At 47.5% G+C, this 25,392-nt stretch overlaps 1 protein-coding gene across 1 annotated transcript in view; it reads right to left on the reverse strand.

Moving 5' to 3' along the window:
• Positions 1-25,392, reverse strand: part of LOC139761335 (uncharacterized) — a 184,945-nt gene that overhangs the window by 21,266 nt on the left and 138,287 nt on the right. Inside the window, exons 6-10 of the mRNA XM_071685402.1 lie at positions 25,011-25,214; positions 13,513-13,664; positions 9,431-9,575; positions 5,699-5,829; positions 1,724-1,883 (exon numbers count right to left, since the gene is read on the reverse strand). Coding sequence (XP_071541503.1) covers positions 1,724-1,883; positions 5,699-5,829; positions 9,431-9,575; positions 13,513-13,664; positions 25,011-25,214 — 792 coding nt within the window. The remainder of the gene's footprint in view (positions 1-1,723; positions 1,884-5,698; positions 5,830-9,430; positions 9,576-13,512; positions 13,665-25,010; positions 25,215-25,392) is intronic.

A 25,392-nucleotide genomic window follows, 5' to 3' on the forward strand; every position in this document is an offset into this window, starting at 1 on the left:
TTTTTTTAGGCCTTTCCCGGGGAAAAAAAAATTTTTTTCCCCAAACCAAAAAAAAGGGGGCCCCCCCAAAAAAGAAACCCCCCATTTCCCCTTTTTTGGGGGGGGTTTTTTTTTAAAAAAGGGGGGGTTTTTTCGGGGGGAAAAACCTTGGTTTTTGGGAAAAAAAAAACCCCCCCTTTTTTTCCCCCCCCTTTTTAAACCCCCCCCGACAATTTTTTTTGGGAAAAAGGTTTCCAAAGGGGGGCCCCCCCGGGGGGGGGGTTTTTTTTGGGGGAAAAAAACCAAAAAAAAAAAAAGGGGAAACCAAAAAAATAACGGGAAAAAGGGGGGAAAAAAAAGGGTTAAAAAAAAACCCCGGGGGGAAAAAAAAGGGGGGTTTTTCCCCCTTTTTCTTTTGGGGAGGGTTTTTTGGGGGGGGGGGGGGTTAAAAAAACCCCCCCAAAAAAAAAACCCCCCCCCCTTTTTTTTCCCCCCTCCTTTTCCCCCCCCAAAACCCCCAAAAAAAACCCCAAAAACCCCCCCTTTTTTCCCTTTTCCCCCCTTTTCCCCCCTTTTTTTTTTTTTTTCCCCCTTTTTCCCCCCTTTTTTTTTTCCCAAACCCCCAAAACCCCCAAAAAAAACCCCCCCCAAAAAAAAAATTTTTGGGAAAAATTTTTTGGGGAAAAAGGGCCCCGGGGGGTTTTTTTTTTTAAAAAAAAAAACGAAAACCCAAATTTTTTCTTTTTTAAACCCCTTAAAAAAAGGGGGGGAAAATTTTTTCCAAAAAAGGGGGGGGGAAAAAAAAAAGGAAATTTCCGGGGGGGGTTTTTTTTTAAAAAAATTTTTTTGGGGGTTTTTTTTGGGGGGGGGGGAAACCCCCGGGGGTCCCAAAATTTTTTTTTTTCCCCTTGGCCCCCGCCTCTCTCTTTTCTCTCTCTCTCTCTCTCTCTCTCTCTCTCTCTCTCTCTCTCTCCTCTCTCTCTTCTCTCCTTCACACCACACACACACACACACACACACACACACACACCCCACACACACAGACACACACACACACACTCAGACATTTTAAACTTGGGAAAAGGATGTAGTGGCCAAAGGAGTGGACGAGAGTAAATATCGTGTCTGTTTTCTAAGAAAGAAGATAGGGAAATTTCGCTAAAGACCTCACTCTGTCGAATCAGGTCTTTCAGACACTTGAGATACATAATCGGGAAGAATAAGTTTGTTTACACAAGACAAACTGCCTGAGCGGAAGGCAACACGAGTTTAGAGAAGAAAGGCCATGCTTAACATACAGTCAGTTCTTCTGTGATGAAGTGGAGGTTGTTTTGGTTAAGAAGGATGGACGGGTGGAGTGTGCGTTCGTGGACTGTCAGAAAGCATGTGACACTATCCCATAGACACACACACGCACACACACACACACACACACACACACACGCACCGTCACCACACACACACACACACACACTATCTCTCTCTCTCTCTCTCTCTCTCTCTCTCTCTCTCTCTCTCTCTCTCTCTCTCTCTCTCTCTCTCACACACACACACACACACACACACACACACACACACACACACACTCTCTCTCTCTCTCTCTCTCTCTCTCTCTCTCTCTCTCTCTCTCTCTCTCTCTCTCTCTCACACACACACACACACGACCCTCCACACAGGAGCAATGTACTCCCAGCCACACCCGTGAAGACTGGAGCCATTGGCCGCCTCCTTCTGAGCAACTCACACTTGACGCTGAGCTGGATGGCCTGGGATGTGGCTGAGCCGTGTTGGTTGGTGGCCCTGCAGGTGTAGAGGCCAGAGGAGTGGCGGCCCACACTCTGCAACACCAGGCTCTGGTTGGTGAGGATGACCCCCGCTGACACATTGTGGTGCAGCTCCTCCCCCTGCAGGAGGTGTGAGAGAGAGATCATGTTTACCTGTCGACACCAGTGGGTCAACTGTTGTTCATATCTGTCCCTCTGTCTGTATGTTGGGTCAACTGTTGTTCATATCTGTCCCTCTTTCTATATGTTGGGTCAACTGTTGTTCATATCTGTCCCTCTGTCTCTATGTTGGGTCAACTGTTGTTCATATCTGTCCCTCTGTCTGTCTATATGTTGGGTCAACTGTTGTTCATATATGTCCCTCTGTCTATATGTTGGTTCAACTGTTGTTCATATCTGTCCCTCTGTCTATATGTTGGGTCAACTGTTGTTCATATCTGTCCCTCTGTCTGTCTATATGTTGGTTCAGCTGTTGTTCATATCTGTCCCTCTGTCTGTATGTTGGGTCAACTGTTGTTCATATCTGTCCCTCTGTCTATATGTTGGTTCAACTGTTGTTCATATCTGTCCCTCTTTCTATATGTTGGGTCAACTGTTGTTCATATCTGTCCCTCTGTCTATATGTTGGGTCAACTGTTGTTCATATCTGTCCCTCTGTCTCTACATCTATTCATCAGACTGTCTATCACCCCCATCTACCTATCCTGTACTAACATTGCCGGACATGTGATGCTCATTTTTACATAGACTATTCCCCCACTTATCTACCTATCCGTCTATCCGTCCAGTGAAGGCCGGGATAGGAAGGTGGAGTGAGGATAGGGTTGGCTGGCCCACCTCACTCTTATGGCTAGTGCAAAATGAACTTGGCCAGACCATGGGGGAAATGAGAGAGGAAGGAAGACAGACCAAATGATAATGATCAGAGATTAGAAGAACAGGCGACCGTGAGCTGATGTTTGAGGTGTCAGTGTATATAGGCGGAGAGAGAGAGAGAGAGAGAGAGAGAGAGAGAGAGAGAGAGAGAGAGAGAGAGAGAGAGAGACTCAGAGTGAGTGGGAGTGAATGAGGAGCCAGGAAGGCGGCACCTATGGGAGTGAGTGAGTGTGAGTAAGGAGCAAGGAACGGTGCGTTCCTGCGCGTTCAACTGTAGGAGTGAGTGTGAGTGAGTGTGTGAGCCAGAAACGCACCTGCAGGAGTGAGTGAGTGTGTGAGCCAGGAACGCACCTGTAGGAGTGTGAGTGAGTGTGTGAGCCAGAAACGCACCTGCAGGAGTGAGTGAGTGTGAGCCAGGAACGCACCTGCAGGAGTGTGTATGAGCCAGGAACGCACCTGCAGGAGTGTGTATGAGCCAGGAACGCACCTTCAGGAGTGTGTATGAGCCAGGAACGCACCTGCAGGAGTGAGTGAGTGAGTGTGTGAGCCAGGAACGCACCTGCAGAAGTGTGTATGAGCCAGGAACGCACCTTCAGGAGTGTGTATGAGCCAGGAACGCACCTTCAGGAGTGTGTATGAGCCAGGAACGCACCTTCAGGAGTGTGTATGAGCCAGGAACGCACCTTCAGGAGTGTGTATGAGCCAGGAACGCACCTTCAGGAGTGTGTATGAGCCAGGAACGCACCTGTAGGAGTGAGTGTGTGAGCCAGGAACGCACCTGTAGGAGTGTGAGTGAGTGTGTGAGCCAGGAACGCACCTGCAGGAGTGAGTGAGTGTGAGCCAGGAACGCACCTGCAGGAGTGTGTATGAGCCAGGAACGCACCTTCAGGAGTGTGTATGAGCCAGGAACGCACCTGCAGAAGTGTGTATGAGCCAGGAACGCACCTGCAGGAGTGAGTGAGTGAGTGTGTGAGCCAGGAACGCACCTGCAGAAGTGTGTATGAGCCAGGAACGCACCTTCAGGAGTGTGTATGAGCCAGGAACGCACCTTCAGGAGTGTGTATGAGCCAGGAACGCACCTTCAGGAGTGTGTATGAGCCAGGAACGCACCTTCAGGAGTGTGTATGAGCCAGGAACGCACCTGTAGGAGTGTGTATGAGCCAGGAACGCACCTTCAGGAGTGTGTATGAGCCAGGAACGCACCTGCAGAAGTGTGTATGAGCCAGGAACGCACCTTCAGGAACGAGTGTGTGAGCCAGGAACGCACCTGCAGAAGTGTGTATGAGCCAGGAACGCACCTTCAGGAGTGTGTATGAGCCAGGAACGCACCTGTAGGAGTGTGTATGAGCCAGGAACGCACCTTCAGGAGTGTGTATGAGCCAGGAACGCACCTGTAGGAGTGTGTATGAGCCAGGAACGCACCTTCAGGAGTGTGTATGAGCCAGGAACGCACCTGTAGGAGTGAGTGTGTATGAGCTAGGAACGCACCTTCAGGAGTGAGTGTGTGTATGAGCCAGGAACGCACCTTCAGGAGTGTGTATGAGCCAGGAACGCACCTGCAGAAGTGTGTATGAGCCAGGAACGCACCTGTAGGAGTGTGTATGAGCCAGGAACGCACCTTCAGGAGTGTGTATGAGCCAGGAACGCACCTTCAGGAGTGTGTATGAGCCAGGAACGCACCTGTAGGAGTGAGTGTGTGAGCCAGGAACGCACCTGTAGGAGTGAGTGTGTGAGCCAGGAACGCACCTTCAGGAGTGTGTATGAGCCAGGAACGCACCTGTAGGAGTGAGTGTGTGAGCCAGGAACGCACCCGTAGGAGTGTGTATGAGCCAGGAACGCACCTTCAGGAGTGTGTATGAGCCAGGAACGCACCTTCAGGAGTGTGTATGAGCCAGGAACGCACCTGTAGGAGTGTGTATGAGCCAGGAACGCACCTTCAGGAGTGTGTATGAGCCAGGAACGCACCTTCAGGAGTGTGTATGAGCCAGGAACGCACCTGTAGGAGTGTGTATGAGCCAGGAACGCACCTGTAGGAGTGTGTATGAGCCAGGAACGCACCTGCAGAAGTGTGTATGAGCCAGGAACGCACCTGCAGGAGTGTGTATGAGCCAGGAACGCACCTGCAGAAGTGTGTATGAGCCAGGAACGCACCTTCAGGAGTGTGTATGAGCCAGGAACGCACCTGTAGGAGTGTGTATGAGCCAGGAACGCACCTGCAGGAGTGTGTATGAGCCAGGAACGCACCTGCAGAAGTGTGTATGAGCCAGGAACGCACCTTCAGGAGTGTGTATGAGCCAGGAACGCACCTGCAGAAGTGTGTATGAGCCAGGAACGCACCTTCAGGAGTGTGTATGAGCCAGGAACGCACCTGTAGGAGTGTGTATGAGCCAGGAACGCACCTTCAGGAGTGTGTATGAGCCAGGAACGCACCCGTAGGAGTGTGTATGAGCCAGGAACGCACCTTCAGGAGTGTGTATGAGCCAGGAACGCACCTGCAGAAGTGTGTATGAGCCAGGAACGCACCTGTAGGAGTGTGTATGAGCCAGGAACGCACCTTCAGGAGTGTGTATGAGCCAGGAACGCACCTGCAGAAGTGTGTATGAGCCAGGAACGCACCTGCAGGAGTAAGTGAGTGAGTGTGTGAGCCAGGAACGCACCTGCAGAAGTGTGTATGAGCCAGGAACGCACCTTCAGGAGTGTGTATGAGCCAGGAACGCACCTGCAGAAGTGTGTATGAGCCAGGAACGCACCTGCAGGAGTGAGTGAGTGAGTGTGTGAGCCAGGAACGCACCTGCAGAAGTGTGTATGAGCCAGGAACGCACCTTCAGGAGTGTGTATGAGCCAGGAACGCACCTGTAGGAGTGTGTATGAGCCAGGAACGCACCTTCAGGAGTGTGTATGAGCCAGGAACGCACCTGCAGGAGTGAGTGAGTGAGTGTGTGAGCCAGGAACGCACTTGTAGAAGTGTGTATGAGCCAGGAACGCACCTTCAGGAGTGTGTGTGAGCCAGGAACGCACCTGCAGGAGTGAGTGAGTGAGTGTGTGAGCCAGGAACGCACCTGTAGGAACCACTGGACCGTCTGGACAGGAGGGTTGGCTTGGATAACGCACTCGAAGTAGACATCATCACTCTGCTTGATGCTGGTCATGACCAAGTTGTGGCCCGCTCTCAGCTGCAGCTGCGGTGTGTCTGTGGCCAACCACGAGGGAAGAAATGATGAGTTAACTACCTGTTACATCGTGTGGCTTCAACTATGTCTGTGTCACTATAAATCTCTCTCTCTCTCTCTCTCTCTCTCTCTCTCTCTATATATATATATATATATATATATATATATATATATATATATATATATATATATATATATATCTTTCTTTCGTACTATTCGCCATTTCCCGCGTCAGCGAGGTAGCGTTGAGAACAGAGGACTGGGCCTTTGAGGGAATATCCTCACCTGGCCCCCTTCTCTGTTCCTTCTTTTTGAAAATTAGAAAAAAAAACGAGAGGGGAGGATTTCCAGCCCCCCGCTCCCTCCCCTTTTAGTCGCCTTCTACGACACGCAGGGAATACGTGGCAAGTATTCTTTCTCCCCTATCCCCACCCAGGGATATATATATATATATATATATATATATATATATATATATATATATATATATATATATATATATATATATATATATATTTCAAGATATAGTTCATCTACTCACAAAAAGACTCTCTCCTTCTCCTCCTCCTCCTCCGCGAACTTGACTGTCTCTTTTTGAACACAAGACATCGTGAACACCCAGACAGGTGAGGAACACAGCCTTCCAAGCCACTTGTCTTAAAATGCGAAATCACACGACGCTCCAGCATGGACGAGCACGTGGCACTGTACCACAGAACACCTGATCCTATGCTAATGACTCGGACGTGTTAGACACGTGCCGATACTCTGGTTATTTGCTGGGATGTGCAACACGTGCCAGTAAACAGAACATGCGCCTACATGTGCTAATAAGCAGGACATGCGCACATTTCCTAATAGAACATGGGCCAATAAGCAGAACATATGCTAATTAGAACATGTTCCAGTGAACAGACGTGCTACAAGAATATGTGCCATTAAGAAGAACGTTTCAGTAAGTAGAACATGAGCCAGTAAGGAGAACATGGGTTTTCAAGAACATATGCCAAAAGAACGTGCGGCAATATGCAGAACATGCGCCGGTAAGGAGAACACACACACACACACACACACGCACACACACACACACACACACACACACACACACACGCACACACACACACACACACACACACACACACACAGACACACACACACACACACACACACACACACGCACACAGACACACACACACACACACACACACACACGCACACAGACACACACACACACACACACACACACACACACACGCACACACACACACACACACACACACACGCACACAGACACACACACACACACACACACACACACACACACACGCACACACACACACACACACGTGTCTATGTTGGGCGTTGGCTTCCACAGCAGAAGGAGAACGAAGCGACGGGCGATGCAGAAGCAAGTGAGATGATCCAAAGTGAACGATAAGGTGGAGAAAAACAAGAGAAAAAAAAATCATAGACAGGTTTCACCGAGGTTTACATGAGTTTACATGAGAAAGAGAGACAACAAGAGGCATGATTGGCCCACGACTGGCTTGTCTGATTCAAAGAAAAAGAAGTCTTTTAAGTTGACAAGAAAATGTAATTCCGCTCAGCAGTTTTTCTTTAAACCATCACCAACTTCCCCACTACTGCACATTAGACTTCTAGTGTCCCCGTTAACGCTGTCGTTTATACATTTTAATGTCTGGCGTTTGTCTGAGAGTATGACCTGAATTTATGGAATATTTGTCCAAACGACTTTGGAAGGTATTCATAGTCTTAGCATTCAGTAAGAAAGAACGTAGGGGATGTGTGTTACCATATCGTCTCTATCACAATATGAAGACTTGATGGATCGTTTTTTTCTCCGTACAGACAACATCATGTGAACCAGGAACCCGACACCGGACGCATTAGTGGCCCTAATATAATAACATTGGAAAATGTCTCTTTTTTTCATGTCTGCAACTTTAAGAGAAGCTTATAGACCCGTGAGAAAAAGAAAAAATATCTCCATCAAGCTCCACCTTGTTTGTGGTGGAGGCTCCATCAAGCTCCACCTTGTTTAAGGTGGAGGCTCCATCAAGCTCCACCTTGTTTGTGGTGGAGGCTCCATCAAGCTCCACCTTGTTTAAGGTGGAGGCTCCACCAAGCTCCACCTTGTTTGTGGTGGAGGCTCCACCAAGCTCCACCTTGAAGTCATGGCCACACATTAAGCCACGTTGTGATCCACACTGGAGCCAACATACAACATATTCTAGTTATGGGTCATTAATGTTGACAATAATGATCGTCAGAGCTTGAAAAAGAATCGTGCTTTTAGTATAAGTACTTAGAGTATAATTGTTATGTAGTATGTAAATATTTATGATGTCTGGTCACTAATCTTCATGACGTGGGAGATAGGGTCACCAATTCTCATGACGTGGAAGCCAGGGTCACCAATTTCATGACTTGGGAGATAGGGTCACCAATGTTTATGAAGTAGAAGCCAAGGGTCACCAATCTTCATGATGTGGAAGCCAAAGATCACTAATCTTACGGATACTCTCCCTCTAAAGTAATGACCACTCCAGGACGCACGGATGAGTGCCACATAGTGTCACGTACAGTTGGGGAGAAAATGGTCAAAACATGACAGTGGGTGTAGACATGCAATGGTCAAAACATGACAGTGGGTGTAGACATGCAATGGTCCAAACCTACTTACAGTGGGTGTAGACATGCAATGGTCAAAACATGACAGTGGGTGTAGACATGCAATGGTCAAAACATGACAGTGGGTGTAGACATGCAATGGTCCAAACCTACTTACAGTGGGTGTAGACATGCAATGGTCAAAACATGACAGTGGGTGTAGACATGCAATGGTCAAAACCTACTCACAGTGGGTGTAGACATGCAATGGTCAAAACATGACAGTGGGTGTAGACATGCAATGGTCCAAACCTACTTACAGTGGGTGTAGACATGCAATGGTCAAAACATGACAGTGGGTGTAGACATGCAATGGTCAAAACATGACAGTGGGTGTAGACATGCAATGGTCCAAACCTACTCACAGTGGGTGTAGACATGCAATGGTCAAAACATGACAGTGGGTGTAGACATACAATGGTCCAAACCTACTTACAGTGGGTGTAGACATGCAATGGTCAAAACATGACAGTGGGTGTAGACATGCAATGGTCAAAACCTACTCACAGTGGGTGTAGACATGCAATGGTCAAAACATGACAGTGGGTGTAGACATGCAATGGTCCAAACCTACTTACAGTGGGTGTAGACATGCAATGGTCAAAACATGACAGTGGGTGTAGACATGCAATGGTCAAAACATGACAGTGGGTGTAGACATACAATGGTCCAAACCTACTTACAGTGGGTGTAGACATGCAATGGTCAAAACATGACAGTGGGTGTAGACATACAATGGTCCAAACCTACTCACAGTGGGTGTAGACATGCAATGGTCAAAACATGACAGTGGGTGTAGACATGCAATGGTCAAAACATGACAGTGGGTGTAGACATACAATGGTCCAAACCTACTTACAGTGGGTGTAGACATGCAATGGTCAAAACATGACAGTGGGTGTAGACATACAATGGTCCAAACCTACTCACAGTGGACGTTGAGTTTGACGAAGTCTTCCATGGCAGCTCCCGGCATCTGTGGATTCTCTGCCCTGCACGAGACAATGGCGCCGTCATTTAACCTGATGGGGGTCAGGTGGAGGGTCGTCTTGCTCACGTTGCCCTCCATGGTCATCTGTAGCCAGGTGGAGGAGGTCAAGGGGATGAGAATAGAGGAAGGTCAAGCAGTGACCTCACTCTTGTACAGTGTCTGTGTGTCTGCTTGGACGAGGAGGAGGTGGTGGGGTCTTCTGCATGACCAGTTGCAGAGAGAGAGAGAGAGAGAGAGAGAGAGAGAGAGAGAGAGAGAGAGAGAGAGAGTAGAGAGAAAGAGAGAGAGAGTAGAGAGAAAGACAGAGAGTAGAGAGAAAGAGAGAGAGAGAGAGTAGAGAGAGAGAGAGAGAGAGAGAGAGACAGAGAGAGAGAGACAGAGAGAGACAGAGAGAGAGAGAGAGAGTAGAGAGAGAGAGAGAGAGAGAGAGAGAGAGAGAGAGAGAGAGAGAGAGTAGAGAGAGAGAGAGAGAGAGAGAGAGAGAGAGAGAGAGAGAGAGAGAGAGAGAGAGAGTAGAGAGAAAGAGAGAGAGAGAGAGAGTAGAGAGAGAGAGAGAGAGAGAGAGAGAGAGAGAGAGAGAGAGAGAGAGAGAGAGAGAGAGAGTAGAGAGAGAGAGTAGAGAGGGGGAGAGAGACAGAGGAGAGAGAGAGAGAGAGAGAGAGAGAGAGAGAGAGAGAGAGAGAGAGAGAGAGAGAGAGAGAGAGAGAGAGAGAGAGAGAGAGAGAGGCTTTTAACTTTTTTACCCAAGAGAGAGACAGAGCAATATAAGTTTTTAAGTTCTTCATGGAAAGAAGGACATAATGGTCATGCTTCAACTTCTTCAGGAAAAGAAGAACGAAAAAGAATAATATTTTTTTTTAGTCTTTAAGGAAAGAAGACAAAAGAAGGCATTTTTTTTTTAAGTTCTTAAAGGAAGAGAAGACGAGAAAAAAAGGGATCTTTTCTGTTCTTCAGTATAATAAATAGAAAAATATAGAGATATGATGATGATCCAGGTGGGATGATGGACTTCATCAACAGTGAAACCATTGTTCATAGATTACCCTGTTTACCCCACACCCCCACACCGTACCTGGTCATCATGGGTCCCCACACCCCCACACAGTACCTGGTCATCATGGGTCCCCACACCCCCACACAGTACCTGGTCATCATGGGTCCCCACACCCCCACACCGTACCTGGTCATCATGGGTCCCCACACCCCCACACCGTACCTGGTCATCATGGGTCCCCACACCCCCACACAGTGCCTGGTCATCATGGGTCCCCACACCCCCACACAGTACCTGGTCATCATGGGTCCCCACACCCCCACACCGTACCTGGTCAACATGGGTCCCCACACCCCCACACAGTACCTGGTCATCATGGGTCCCCACACCCCCACACCGTACCTGGTCATCATGGGTCCCCACACCCCCACACAGTACCTGGTCATCATGGGTCCCCACACCCCCACACAGTACCTGGTCATCATGGGTCCCCACACCCCCACACCGTACCTGGTCATCATGGGTCCCCACACCCCCACACAGTACCTGGTCATCATGGGTCCCCACACCCCCACACCGTACCTGGTCATCATGGGTCCCCACACCCCCACACAGTACCTGGTCATCATGGGTCCCCACACCCCCACACAGTACCTGGTCATCATGGGTCCCCACACCCCCACACAGTACCTGGTCATCATGGGTCCCCACACCCCCACACAGTACCTGGTCATCATGGGTCCCCACACCCCCACACCGTACCTGGTCATCATGGGTCCCCACACCCCCACACAGTACCTGGTCATCATGGGTCCCCACACCCCCACACAGTACCTGGTCATCATGGGTCCCCACACCCCCACACAGTACCTGGTCATCATGGGTCCCCACACCCCCACACCGTACCTGGTCATCATGGGTCCCCCCACACCCCCACACCGTACCTGGTCATCATGGGTCCCCACACCCCCACACAGTACCTGGTCATCATGGGTCCCCACACCCCCACACCGTACCTGGTCATCATGGGTCCCCACACCCCCACACAGTACCTGGTCATCATGGGTCCCCACACCCCCACACCGTACCTGGTCATCATGGGTCCCCACACCCCCACACAGTACCTGGTCATCATGGGTCCCCACACCCCCACACAGTACCTGGTCATCATGGGTCCCCACACCCCCACACAGTACCTGGTCATCATGGGTCCCCACACCCCCACACAGTACCTGGTCATCATGGGTCCCCACACCCCCACACAGTACCTGGTCATCATGGGTCCCCCACACCCCCACACCGTACCTGGTCATCATGGGTCCCCACACCCCCCACACCGTACCTGGTCATCATGGGTCCCCACAACCCCACACCGTACCTGGTCATCATGGGTCCCCACACCCCCACACCGTACCTGGTCATCATGGGTCCCCACACCTCCCACACGACCCCCCCCCCCCGTACCTGGTCATCATGAGTCCCCCACACCCCCACACCGTACCTGGTCATCATGGGTCCCCCACACCCCCACATCCGTACCTGGTCATCATGGGTCCCCCCACACCCCCACACCGTACCTGGTCATCATGGGTCCCCACACCCCACACCGTACCTGGTCATCATGGGTCCCCACACCCCCACACCGTACCTGGTCATCATGGGTCCCCACACCCCACACCGTACCTGGTCATCATGGGTCCCCCACACCCCCACACCGTACCTGGTCATCATGGGTCCCCACACCCCCACATCGTACCTGGTCATCATGGGTCCCCACACCCCCCACACCGTACCTGGTCATCATGGGTCCCCCACACCCCCACACCGTACCTGGTCATCATGGGTCCCCACTCCCCCCACACCGTACCTGGTCATCATGGGTCCCCACACCCCCCACACCGTACCTGGTCATCATGGGTCCCCACACCCCCACACCGTACCTGGTCATCATGGGTCCCCACACCCCCACACCGTACCTGGTCATCATGGGTCCCCACACCGTACCTGGTCATCATGGGTCCCCACGCCCCCCACACCGTACCTGGTCATCATGGGTCCCCCCACACCCCCACACCGTACCTGGTCATCATGGGTCCCCACACCCCCACACCGTACCTGGTCATCATGGGTCCCCACACCCCCGCACCGTACCTGGTCATCATGGGTCCCCACACCCCCACACCGTACCTGGTCATCATGGGTCCCCACACCCCCACATCGTACCTGGTCATCATGGGTCCCCACACCCCCACACCGTACCTGGTCATCATGGGTCCCCACACCGTACCTGGTCATCATGGGTCCCCACACCGTACCTGGTCATCATGGGTCCCCACACCGTACCTGGTCATCATGGGTCACCCCACACCTTACCTGGTCATCATGGGTCCCCACACCGTACCTGGTCATCATGGGTCCCCACACCGTACCTGGTCATCATGGGTCACCCTACACCTTACCTGGTCATCATGGGTCACCCCACACCTTACCTGGTCATCATGGGTCCCCACACCGTACCTGGTCATCATGGGTCCCCACACCGTACCTGGTCATCATGGGTCCCCACACCGTACCTGGTCATCATGGGTCCCCACACCGTACCTGGTCATCATGGGTCCCCACACCGTACCTGGTCATCATGGGTCCCCACACCGTACCTGGTCATCATGGGTCCCCCCACACCGTACCTGGTCATCATGGGTCCCCACACACCGTACCTGGTCATCATGGGTCCCCACACACCGTACCTGGTCATCATGGGTCCCCACACCGTACCTGGTCATCATGGGTCCCCACACCGTACCTGGTCATCGGGGGTCCCCACACCCCCACACCGTACCTGGTCATCATGGGTCCCCCCACACCGTACCTGGTCATCATGGGTCCCCACACCGTACCTGGTCATCATGGGTCCCCATACCCCCACACCGTACCTGGTCATCATGGGTCCCCACACACCGTACCTGGTCATCATGGGTCCCCACACCCCCACACCGTACCTGGTCATCATGGGTCCCCACACCGTACCTGGTCATCAGGGGTCGTCATCAGGAGGCCATCCATCCACCAGGAGAGGGTGGCCGGGGGCCTGGAACCCCCAGCTTCGCACTCGAGCGTGTAGGGCGTGCCCTCCGCGAGGGGCGGGTTGTTGCCCAGGACACTCACCTCCAGCGGGGGAACTGCAGGAGGAAGGAGGAAGGAGCCGTCAGCTGGTGTCATCAAAATGTCAAGTTCTGACCCAAGTTCTGGGTTGCGAGACCTGCGTACTGGGGTTAGGATATCTCAGGAGCTGAGACAGCACGGGGGAACTGGGGTTCTGAACATGGCTGTCCCGTTAACGCTATGTGAATACCCAAGCCTGAGCCACATACCCATTTGATCGACCAACACCGAGAGGTGGATGAAGAGCAATAGGGTTGACTGTGAGCCGTCTGCCCCGCACCACCAGGAGTCGAACCTATGCTCTCGACCTTGGTCGGCCCGTGAATGCGTCACGGTAAGGAACGCTGACCACTACACCACGGAGGTTTAACTGGTTTACATATCTCAGTACTCGGTTGAAATAATCCAGGAGTCGAACTTATGCTCTCGACCTTGGGCGGCCCGTGAATGCGGAGCGCTAACCACTACACCACAAAGGTCCACTTGGTTCACATATCTCAGTTACTCGGTTGAAATAATCTCGACACACTTTTCTACAGGGATCGTATGCAGAGGTCAGATAAGACTGTTGAAGATCCAGTAAACCATTTATAAGTTTCATTATGACAGACTCCGTCAGATGTGTGGCCCAAACTCCCCAGTATGATGAGATGCGAAGAAGAATCATCTGGGTTTCTGTCTGACTCTTCTGCCAATGTGAGGGGGATGGACTCTGGCAAGTCGTATTACCGACCCCTTCTCCCACGACCTTTCCCTCTCTGTCAGACCTTCCTCTTTTTCTCTTCATCATACCAACATTCTTGGTCACTTTTAAAACCTCTCCTCACTTGAGAACACCCTCTGTCTCGTGCCTCTCCAAATATCTTACTTCTGTCTGAGACACAGTTGTCTAATGGTGTTCTCGCTAGTCCCTTTTTAACCTCCGCTCACGATTCCGGTTCAGAGGTGATGTTTGTGCTTATTTCAACATCACCACACCTGTTGCACGCATCAAGGACCTTGAGTCTTCAAACTTTGATGTTATGTGGCTCAAGGTCTGTCTCCCTGCTTCCACACTTTTCCTCTGTTTCGCCTATTGCTCACCTAAGTCCACAAATTTGGTATCCTTCTTCGCCTATCTAAACTCCTGACATGAGACTGTGACATTCTCTTACCCGCAAGGCAAGATCCTCTACCTCAGGGATCTCAGCGTTCACCATAGGGAATGGTTGAATTTCTCCCATACGGATGGTGGAGGGACTGAAGCCCTCACGTTTTCCATTCTCAGTGATTTAGAGCAAATTATCTCCCATCCTACCCGAATTCTTGACTTCTGTGACCATTCTCCGAATATAATGGGTTTGTTTTCGCCTCTAGTCCATTCCCTTGGTAAATACACAACCTCGCCCCCAATTGGTTCATCCAAATCACCCTCTCATGAATGTATCAGTTCTAACTGGCACCTCACCCTCCAGCAGCTGCCTAATCGTAAATACTGGCACTTGAATAAAACTGACTGGATTAACTGGCGTAACTTCTTTTCTGACTTTTTCTTTGGGTCAGTTACTGTCTTTTACGTGGTGATGTTTCTGTCTCCGTCAGACTTATAGCAGAAGTTATTATTGCGGGAATGAAGGCATTTATTTATCCCCTCTTCCTCCAAGACGACTTCATCAACCATTCCATGGTTCAACCGTTCCTGCTCTGACGCCCTTCATACAGAGGGTCAGGCATATCGGATTTGGGAAAAAAAAAACTCTCTCCTTTCTCTCTTTGATCACTGCCTGTGATCGCTGCGTTATCTGTGAGGCGAAGCGTTCCTTTATTCCAAAGAGGTGCGATAACTTCACGTCGTCATCCACTGATAAGTCTTTCTAGTCTTTAGCTAAGGGCATCTCTAACAACTTCTGTCGCTCTGCCTCTCATTCACTTTTACGTTCTGTCGCCACTATAGCTGACTCTCCCGTTGACAAATCAATTCTCTTTGGTTCCCGTTTCTCCTCTGACTCCATCTTGGATGACTCTAACACTCCCTTCACCCCCTGATGCTCCTCTTACTAACCCTATGGCCTTTCCCGTAACCTCTTTTTGGACTGTCTGAAAAGCGCTTCTTTCTTAGGACACAAGCCAGTCTTATGGTCCTGATGGCATCCATGACCCGTGTACCAAAAGACTGTGGTGCCTCTAACTGGCTCGTCTATTCCGTTTCTGTGTAAGATCCAAAACCTTTCCATCTTGTAAACATGCTTTGATACATCCCATCCCTCGATCCACATCGCGTCTTGACACACCCTCGTCAGTAAACTCAGACTTGGACAGGGATATCTCACTGGAATTCACAAACATCTCGTTAAATTTAATGCCTGCCTCCAAGACCCAGTTTCTACCCATCTTTTTTTTTATCGAGAACTCTTCAGAACTCTCGTCTTTCCTTTGACGGTCCTTTTAATTCCACCTGTAGACTCGATGAACATACTTGGTGTTATTGTAACACACACACACACACACACACACACACACACACACACACACACACACTTTCTTGGAAAACCTCCAACATTGTAGGGAAAGGTAAGTCTGCTTCTTAAGAAATTGGATGTCATGTTAAGATGTTCGAAAACCCTCTCTCTCTTCTGCATAGTTGCTCCGCTTATACAAGGAAGATCGTGGAAGGGTAACGAGAGAGAGAGAGAGAGAGAGAGAGAGAGAGAGAGAGAGAGAGAGAGAGAGAGAGAGAGAGAGAGAGAGAGAGAGAGAGAGAGAGAGAGAATGGAGGTTTAAGAAATGGATAAACAGAAAGTACAATCAAAAAGGAAATTAAGATGGAATAAGTAGATTATCCCCGTCATTAAGCAACAGGATAGATCGCCATGCCAACTTCGACACCAGGTCACAGTGTGATAGAAAGTTCAACCTAAGGTCAAAAGGGAACAGTTTGCCGAAAAGGTCACAGAGCAGCGTTTTGTTTAAACCCAGGTCATGTTGTGGTGATGTTTAAACCCAGGTCATGTTGTAGTAAAGTTCAAACCCAGGTCATGTTGTAGTAATGTTCAAACCCAGGTCATGTTGTAGTAAAGTTCAAACCCAGGTCATGTTGTAGTAATGTTCAAACCCAGGTCATGTTGTAGTAAAGTTCAAACCCAGGTCATGTTGTAATGTTCAAACCCAGGTCATGTTGTAGTAAAGTTCAAACCCAGGTCATGTTGTAATGTTCAAACCCAGGTCATGTTGTAGTAAAGTTCAAACCCAGGTCATGTTGTGGTAATGTTCAAACCCAGGTCATGTTTTAGTACTGTTCAAACCCAGGTCATGTTGTAGTAATGTTCAAACCCAGGTCATGTTGTAGTAAAGTTCAAACCCAGGTCATGTTGTGGTAATGTTCAAACCCAGGTCATGTTTTAGTACTGTTCAAACCCAGGTCATGTTGTAGTAATGTTCAAACCCAGGTCATGTTGTGGTAATGTTCAAACCCAGGTCATGTTGTAGTAAAGTTCAAACCCAGGTCATGTTGTGGTAATGTTCAAACCCAGGTCATGTTTTAGTACTGTTCAAACCCAGGTCATGTAGTAATGTTCAAACCCAGGTCATGTTGTAATAGTGTTCAAACCCACGTCATATTATAATTTACAATCCCAGGTCATGTTATAATGCGTAAACCCAGGTCATGTTGTAATAATGGTCAAATCCAGGTCATACTGTGATAAAAGACTGAACTCAACACCACATAGTATGAGTATAAAGTTCATAACTCAAGAGGATGTGTTCAAAATCGTATCATAGCGTTAACAAAGCTTAATGAACCTTAGACTCCACTGAAAGATAAGCGACAAGACCTGAAATGTACTGTAATGTAAAGCCTTGAATCTCCGATGAAAACAAAAAAGGATCGGATCCTAAAGAGAGAGAGAAAGAAGAGGATCAAATATCATATAACAGGATTGCATATACCAGGACACCCGACTATAAACATATGTGTAACTTGGGTTGGATCGTTTAGCGTTCACGGGTCACATAGGGTCGAGAGCATAGGTTCGAATCCTGGTTGTGGCAGTCGGTCTACAGTCATCCCAGCTGTTCATCCGCCTCTAGGGGTTGGTCGATAAAGTGGATACCTGGCTTAGGCTAGGGTTTATATATATATATATATATATATATATATATATATATATATATATATATATATATATATATATATATATATATATTATACTTAATCGCTGTCTCCCGCGTTAGCGACGTAGCGCAAGGAAACAGACAAGGAATGGCCCATCCCACCCACATTTACACGTATATACATAAACGCCCATACACGTACATATACATACACAGACATATACATACATACACATTCCTATGAGTCCACGGGGAAAATGAAACACGATAAGTTTCATTTTCCCCCGTAGACTCAGAGAATATCTCGATCACGCGCAAAATTGTTATCCTTTCCAATATATATACACATGTACATATACATACTTACTGCCTTCATCCATTTCCGTCGCCACCCGGCTACACATGAGATAGCCTCCCCCCCCCCTCCCCACTCCAGCTATATATATATATATATATATATATATATATATATATATATATATATATATATATTAGAAAGGGTCACAATTTTGCGCGTGATCAAGATATTCCTATGAGTCCACGGGGCAAATGAAACACGATAAGTTCCCAAGTGCACTTTCGTGTCATAATCACATCATCAAGGGAGACACAAGAGAGGAATATAGCAGTCAGTTGATATACAACGAAGAGACGAAGCTAGGATATATATATATATATATATATATATATATATATATATATATATATATATATATATATATATATATATATATACAGCGTTAATGGGATGGCCTTGATTAGGGCCTGAGCTGCCCGTGGCGTCTCACCTAACGTAAAAGAAGTAATTGTAAACATTGATTGCTCTGAGATGGCAAGCATTTTTTGACGCATTTGGTCCCCTTGTGGAATCACTAGGAATCACCAGGAATCACCAGGAATCACCAGGAATCACCACTGGCCCGGCTGGGTGGTGATTCCTTGATGTCTCCACAAATATAGCTGTTATGTGTTCCATGTGAGCAGTTCATGGTAGGTAGTTATGTTCAACTCTGTGACTTGACTGTAAGTTTTCAAGTGAACATTTTTCTACAGAGACCAGTGTTCTGTGTTCTCACGGTAACGAGGTAAAGGGTTGTGGATATATGAGCAGTTTGGGAAACATTTTATGGTTACAATATCTTGAAAAGTTTGAATGTCTAATCATTGTTTACACACACACACACACACAAGTAACCAGTCACTTCACTTTAGGATAAACATTTTATCACACAAAGCCCAAGCAAAAATAATTCTAATTGCATTTCTAGATCGTAAATGCATTTAGTCATGGGTACGTACGGTACATATCCTGAACCACCACTTGTGAAGAACAGGAAAGGTGAGAAATAAAGGATGGGTCGCGAGGGATAAGAAGGTCGAGGTAATTGATAGAAACGATTAACAACTTCATAGATAGAATATATTCACAACATCAAAAGTTAACACAACTGTGTGGAGGAGGAGGAGGTGGTGGTGAAGAAGGAGGAGGAGGAGGAGGAGGAGGTGGTGAAGGAGGAGGAGGAGGTGGTGGTGAAGGAGGAGGAGGAGGAGGAGGTGGTGAAGGAGGTGGTGGTGAAGGAGGAGGAGATGGTGGTGGTGAAGACAGAGGAGGTGGAGAAGGAGGAGGAGATGGTGGTGAAGAAGGAGGAGGAGATGGTGGTGAAGAAGGAGGAGGTGGTGAAGAAGGAGGAGGAGATGGTGGTGAAGAAGGAGGAGGAGGAGGAGGTGGTGAAGACGGAGGAGGTGGTGAAGGAGGAGGAGGAGATGGTGGTGAAGAAGGAGGAGGTGGTGAAGGAGGAGGAGGAGGAGGTGGTGAAGAAGGAGGAGGAGGATGAGGTGGTGGTGAAGACAGAGGGAGAGAAACCAAATCCGGGAACACAGAGTCGGTTCACTTCATGATGAGGAGGAGGACAGCATATGTCTTACCACAGAGGTACATATCTGACCCATTCTGTCCAGAGGAGTGAATAATCTGACCCATTCTGTCCACAGTGAATAATCTGACCCATTCTGTACAAAGGAGTGAATAATCTAACCCATTCTGTCCTAAGGAGTGAATAATTTGACCCATTTTGTCCAAAGGAGTGAATAACCTGACCCATTCTGTCCAGAGGAGTGAATAATCTGACCCATTCTGTCCAGAGGAGTGAATAATCTGACCCATTCTGTCCAGAGGAGTGAATAATCTGACCCATTCTGTCCAGAGGAGTGAATAATCTGACCCATTCTGTCCAGAGGAGTGAATAATCTAACCCATTCTGTCCAAAGGAGTGAATAATCTGACCCATTCTGTCCAAAGGAGTGAATAACCTGACCCATTCTGTCCAGAGGAGTGAATAATCTGACCCATTCTGTCCAAAGGAGTGAATAATCTGACCCATTCTGTCCAGAGGAGTGAATAATCTGACCCATTTCGTCCACAGTGAATAATCTGACCCATTCTGTCCAAAGGAGTGAATGATCTGACCCATGCTGTCCAGAGGAGTGAATAATCTGCCCCATTCTGTCCAGAGGAGTGAATAATCTGACCCATTCCGTCCACAGTGAATAATCTGACCCATTCTGGCCAGAGGAGTGAATAATCTGACCCATTCTGTCCAGAGGAGTGAATAATCTGACCCATTCCGTCCACAGTGAATAATCTGACCCATTCTGTCCAAAGGAGTGAATAATCTAACCCATTCTGTCCAGAGGAGTGAATAATCTGGCCCATTCTGTCCAGAGAAGTGAATAATCTGACCCATTCTGTCCAGAGGAGTGAATAATCTGACCCATTCTGTCCAGAGGAGTGAATAATCTGACCCATTCTGTCCAAAGGAGTGAATAATCTGCCCCATTCTGTCCAAAGGAGTGAATAATCTGACCCATTCTGTCCAAAGGAGTGAATAATCTAACCCATTCTGTCCAAAGGAGTGAATAATCTGACCCATTCTGTCCAGAGGAGTGAATAATCGACCCATTCTGTCCAAAGGAGTGAATAATCTGACCCATTCTGTCCAAAGGAGTGAATAATCTGACCCATTCTGTCCAAAGGAGTGAACAATCTGACCCATTCTGTCCAGAGGAGTGAATAATCTGACCCATTCTGTCCAAAGGAGTGAATAATCTGACCCATTCTGGCCAGAGGAGTGAATAATCTGACCCATTCCGTCCACAGTGAATAATCTGACCCATTCTGTCCAAAGGAGTGAATAATCTGACCCAGTCTGTCCAAAGGAGTGAATAATCTGACCCATTCGGTCCAGAGGAGTGAATAATCTGACCCATTCTGTCCAAAGGAGTGAATAATCTAACCCATTCTGTCCAGAGAAGTGAATAATCTAACCCATTCTGTCCAGAGGAGTGAATAATCTGGCCCATTCTGTCCAGAGGAGTGAATAATCTGACCCATTCTGTCCAGAGGAGTGAATAATCTGACCCATTCTGTCCAGAGGAGTGAATAATCTGACCCATTCTGTCCAAAGGAGTGAATAATCTGCCCCATTCTGTCCAAAGGAGTGAATAATCTAACCCATTCTGTTCAAAGGAGTGAATAATCTGACCCATTCTGTTCAAAGGAGTGAATATTTCGACCCATTCTGTCCAAAGGAGTGAATAATCTGACCCATTCTGTCCAAAGGAGTGAATAAGCTGACCCATTCTGTCCAAAGGAGTGAATATTTCGATCCATTCTGTCCAAAGGAGTGAATAATCTGACCCATTCTGTCCAAAGGAGTGAATAATCTGACCCATTCTGTCCAGAGGAGTGAATAATCTAACCCATTCTGTCCAGAGGAGTGAATAATCTGACCCATTCTGTCCAGAGGAGTGAATAATCTGACCCATTCTGTCCAGAGGAGTGAATAATCTAACCCATTCTGTCCAGAGGAGTGAATAATCTGACCCATACTGTCCAAATGAGTGAATAATCTAACGCAGTCTGTCCAGAGAAGTGAATAATCTGACCCATTCTGTCCAAAGGAGTGAATAATCTAACGCAGTCTGTCCAGAGGAGTGAATAATCTGACCCATACTGTCCAAATGAGTGAATAATCTAACGCAGTCTGTCCAGAGGAGTGAATAATCTGGCCCATTCTGTCCAGAGAAGTGAATAATCTAACCCATTCTGTCCAGAGGAGTGAATAATCTGACCCATTCTGTCCAGAGGAGTGAATAATCTAACCCATTCTGTCCAGAGAAGTGAATAATCTGACCCATACTGTCCAAATGAGTGAATAATCTAACGCAGTCTGTCCAGAGGAGTGAATAATCTGTCTCATTCTGTCCAGAGAAGTGAACAATCGGACCCATTCTGTCCAGAGGAGTGAATGACAGCAAGGAAGGAAAGGAGAAGATAAAGGAAGAAGAGGAGGAGGAGGATATAATTTGATTCGCTTAATAGACGTGTCGTAAGTTCCAGAGATGGTAAATACTGTACCACAACCTGCGGTATAACCACACGCATGGCAGTATACCCATCAGCATAATCAGCGATATAACCACAAGTATAACAGCATAACCAGCAGTATAGTCACCAGCAGAACAGCGTAACCAGGAGTATAACAGCATGATCAGTAGTATAACCACAAGCATAACAACCTAGCCAACATATAATTGCCAGCATAACCAACAGTATAACCATCAGCATATGAGCGTAACCAGCAGTATATCTGCCAGCATTACCGTATAACCAGCAGTATAACCAGCAGTACAACAGTATAACCAGGAATATAACCACCATCATAACAGTATAGCCAACAGGATAACCACCAGTACAACAGTATATCCAGCAGTATAACCACCAGCATAACATTATAACCAGCAGTACAACAAGAGTATAACCACCAGTATAACTGTATAACCACCAGTATAACTGTATAACCAGCAGTACAACAAGAGTATAACCCCCAGTGAAACTATAACCAGCAGTACAACACCAGTATAACAAGAGTATAACCAGCTGTATAACAAGAGTATAACCAGAGTATAACCATCAGTATAACAAGAGTATAACCAGCAGTATAACACCAGTATAACAAGAGTATAACCACCAGTACAACTATACCCATCAGTATAACAAGAGTATAACCACCAGTATAACTATAACCATCAGTATAACAAGAGTATAACCACCAGTATAAGTATAACCATCAGGATAACCAGAGTATAACCACCAGTATAACCAGAGTATAACCACGAGTATAACCACTTACAACTCATGTCCAGTGTGACTGAGGTACGGAGTATAGCCAAGAGTATAACCACCAGTACAACAACAGTATAACCATCAGTATAACCACCAGTATAACCATGAGTATAACCCGAGTAATACCATGAGCATAACCACTTACAGCTCATGTCCAGTGTGACTGAGGTACGGAGTATAACCAAGAGTATAACCACCAGTACAACAACAGTATAACCATCAGTATAACCACCAGTATAACCCGAGTATAACCACTAGTATAACCACTTACAACTCATGTCTAGTGTGACTGAGGTACGGAGTATAACCAAGAGTATAACCACCAGTACAACAGTATAACCCGAGTATAACCATCAGTATAACCACTTACAACTCATGTCCAGTGTGACTGAGGTACGGAGTATAACCAAGAGTATAACCACCAGTATAACCCGAGTATAACCATGAGTATAACCACTTACAACTCATGTCCAGTGTGACTGAGGTACGGAGTATAACCAAGAGTATAACCACCAGTACAACAACAGTATAACCATGAGTATAACCATCAGTATAACCCGAGTATAACCACTTACAACTCATGTCCAGTGTGACTGAGGTACGGAGTATAACCAAGAGTATAACCACCAGTACAACAACAGTATAACCATGAGTATAACCATCAGTATAACCCGAGTATAACCCGAGTATAACCACTTACAACTCATGTCCAGTGTGACTGAGGTACGGAGTATAACCAAGAGTATAACCACCAGTACGACAACAGTATAACCACCAGTATAACCACTAGTATAACCACTTACAACTCATGTCCAGTGTGACTGAGGTACGGAGTATAACCAAGAGTATAACCACCAGTATAACAACAGTATAACCACCAGTATAACCAGAGTATAACCATGAGTATAACCACTTACAACTCATGTCCAGTGTGACTGAGGTACGGAGTATAACCAAGAGTATAACCACCAGTACAACAGTATAACCATCAGTATAACCACCAGTATAACCATGAGTATAACCACTTACAACTCATGTCCAGTGTGACTGAGGTACGGAGTATAACCAAGAGTATAACCACCAGTACAACAACAGTATAACCATCAGTATAACCACCAGTATAACCCGAGTATAACCATGAGTATAACCACTTACAACTCATGTCTAATGTGACTGAGGTACGGAGTATAACCAAGAGTATAACCACCAGTACAACAGTATAACCACCAGTATAACCACTAGTATAACCACTTACAACTCATGTCCAGTGTGACTGAGGTACGGAGTATAACCAAGAGTATAACCACCAGTACAACAACAGTATAACCATGAGTATAACCATCAGTATAACCCGAGTATAACCCGAGTATAACCACTTACAACTCATGTCCAGTGTGACTGAGGTACGGAGTATAACCAAGAGTATAACCACCAGTACAACAACAGTATAACCACCAGTATAACCACTAGTATAACCACTTACAACTCATGTCCAGTGTGACTGAGGTACGGAGTATAACCAAGAGTATAACCACCAGTATAACAACAGTATAACCACCAGTATAACCAGAGTATAACCATGAGTATAACCACTTACAACTCATGTCCAGTGTGACTGAGGTACGGAGTATAACCAAGAGTATAACCACCAGTACAACAGTATAACCATCAGTATAACCATCAGTATAACCCCAGTATAACCATGAGTATAACCACTTACAACTCATGTCCAGTGTGACTGAGGTACGGAGTATAACCAAGAGTATAACCACCAGTACAACAACAGTATAACCATCAGTATAACCACCAGTATAACCCGAGTATAACCACTAGTATAACCACTTACAACTCATGTCTAGTGTGACTGAGGTACGGAGTATAACCAAGAGTATAACCACCAGTACAACAACAGTATAACCATCAGTATAACCACCAGTATAACCCGAGTATAACCACTAGTATAACCACTTACAACTCATGTCCAGTGTGACTGAGGTACGGAGTATAACCAAGAGTATAACCACCAGTACAACAACAGTATAACCATGAGTATAACCCGAGTATAACCATGAGTATAACCACTTACAACTCATGTCTAGTGTGACTGAGGTACGGAGAGGTTGTGTCATGTTGGAGTTGGTGGCGTGGCAGGTGATGACCCGGTACAGATGTTGTCGGCTCAGGTTGGGTAAGGTCAAGATGTTCTGCATGACCTGGCTCGTGTTCGTCTCCATCAGGTCATCCAGCAGTGACCCCTCGTGCCACCAGGTCACCTGGGGGGGCGGCCGACCTGTGACGAGGAGAGAGGGAGGAAGGTCAGGTGAACGTGTTAGGAGGTCACTGTCTCGCTCCTCTCTCTCTCTCTCTCTCTCTCTCTCTCTCTCTCTCTCTCTCTCTCTCTCTCTCTCTCTCTCTCTCTCCCTCTCTCTCTCTCTCTGCCTTCGTACGGATCTATTTAACTATCTATC

Source organism: Panulirus ornatus, chromosome 40 (genome assembly GCF_036320965.1).
Source record: "Panulirus ornatus isolate Po-2019 chromosome 40, ASM3632096v1, whole genome shotgun sequence".
Classification (NCBI taxonomy): domain Eukaryota; kingdom Metazoa; phylum Arthropoda; class Malacostraca; order Decapoda; family Palinuridae; genus Panulirus; species Panulirus ornatus.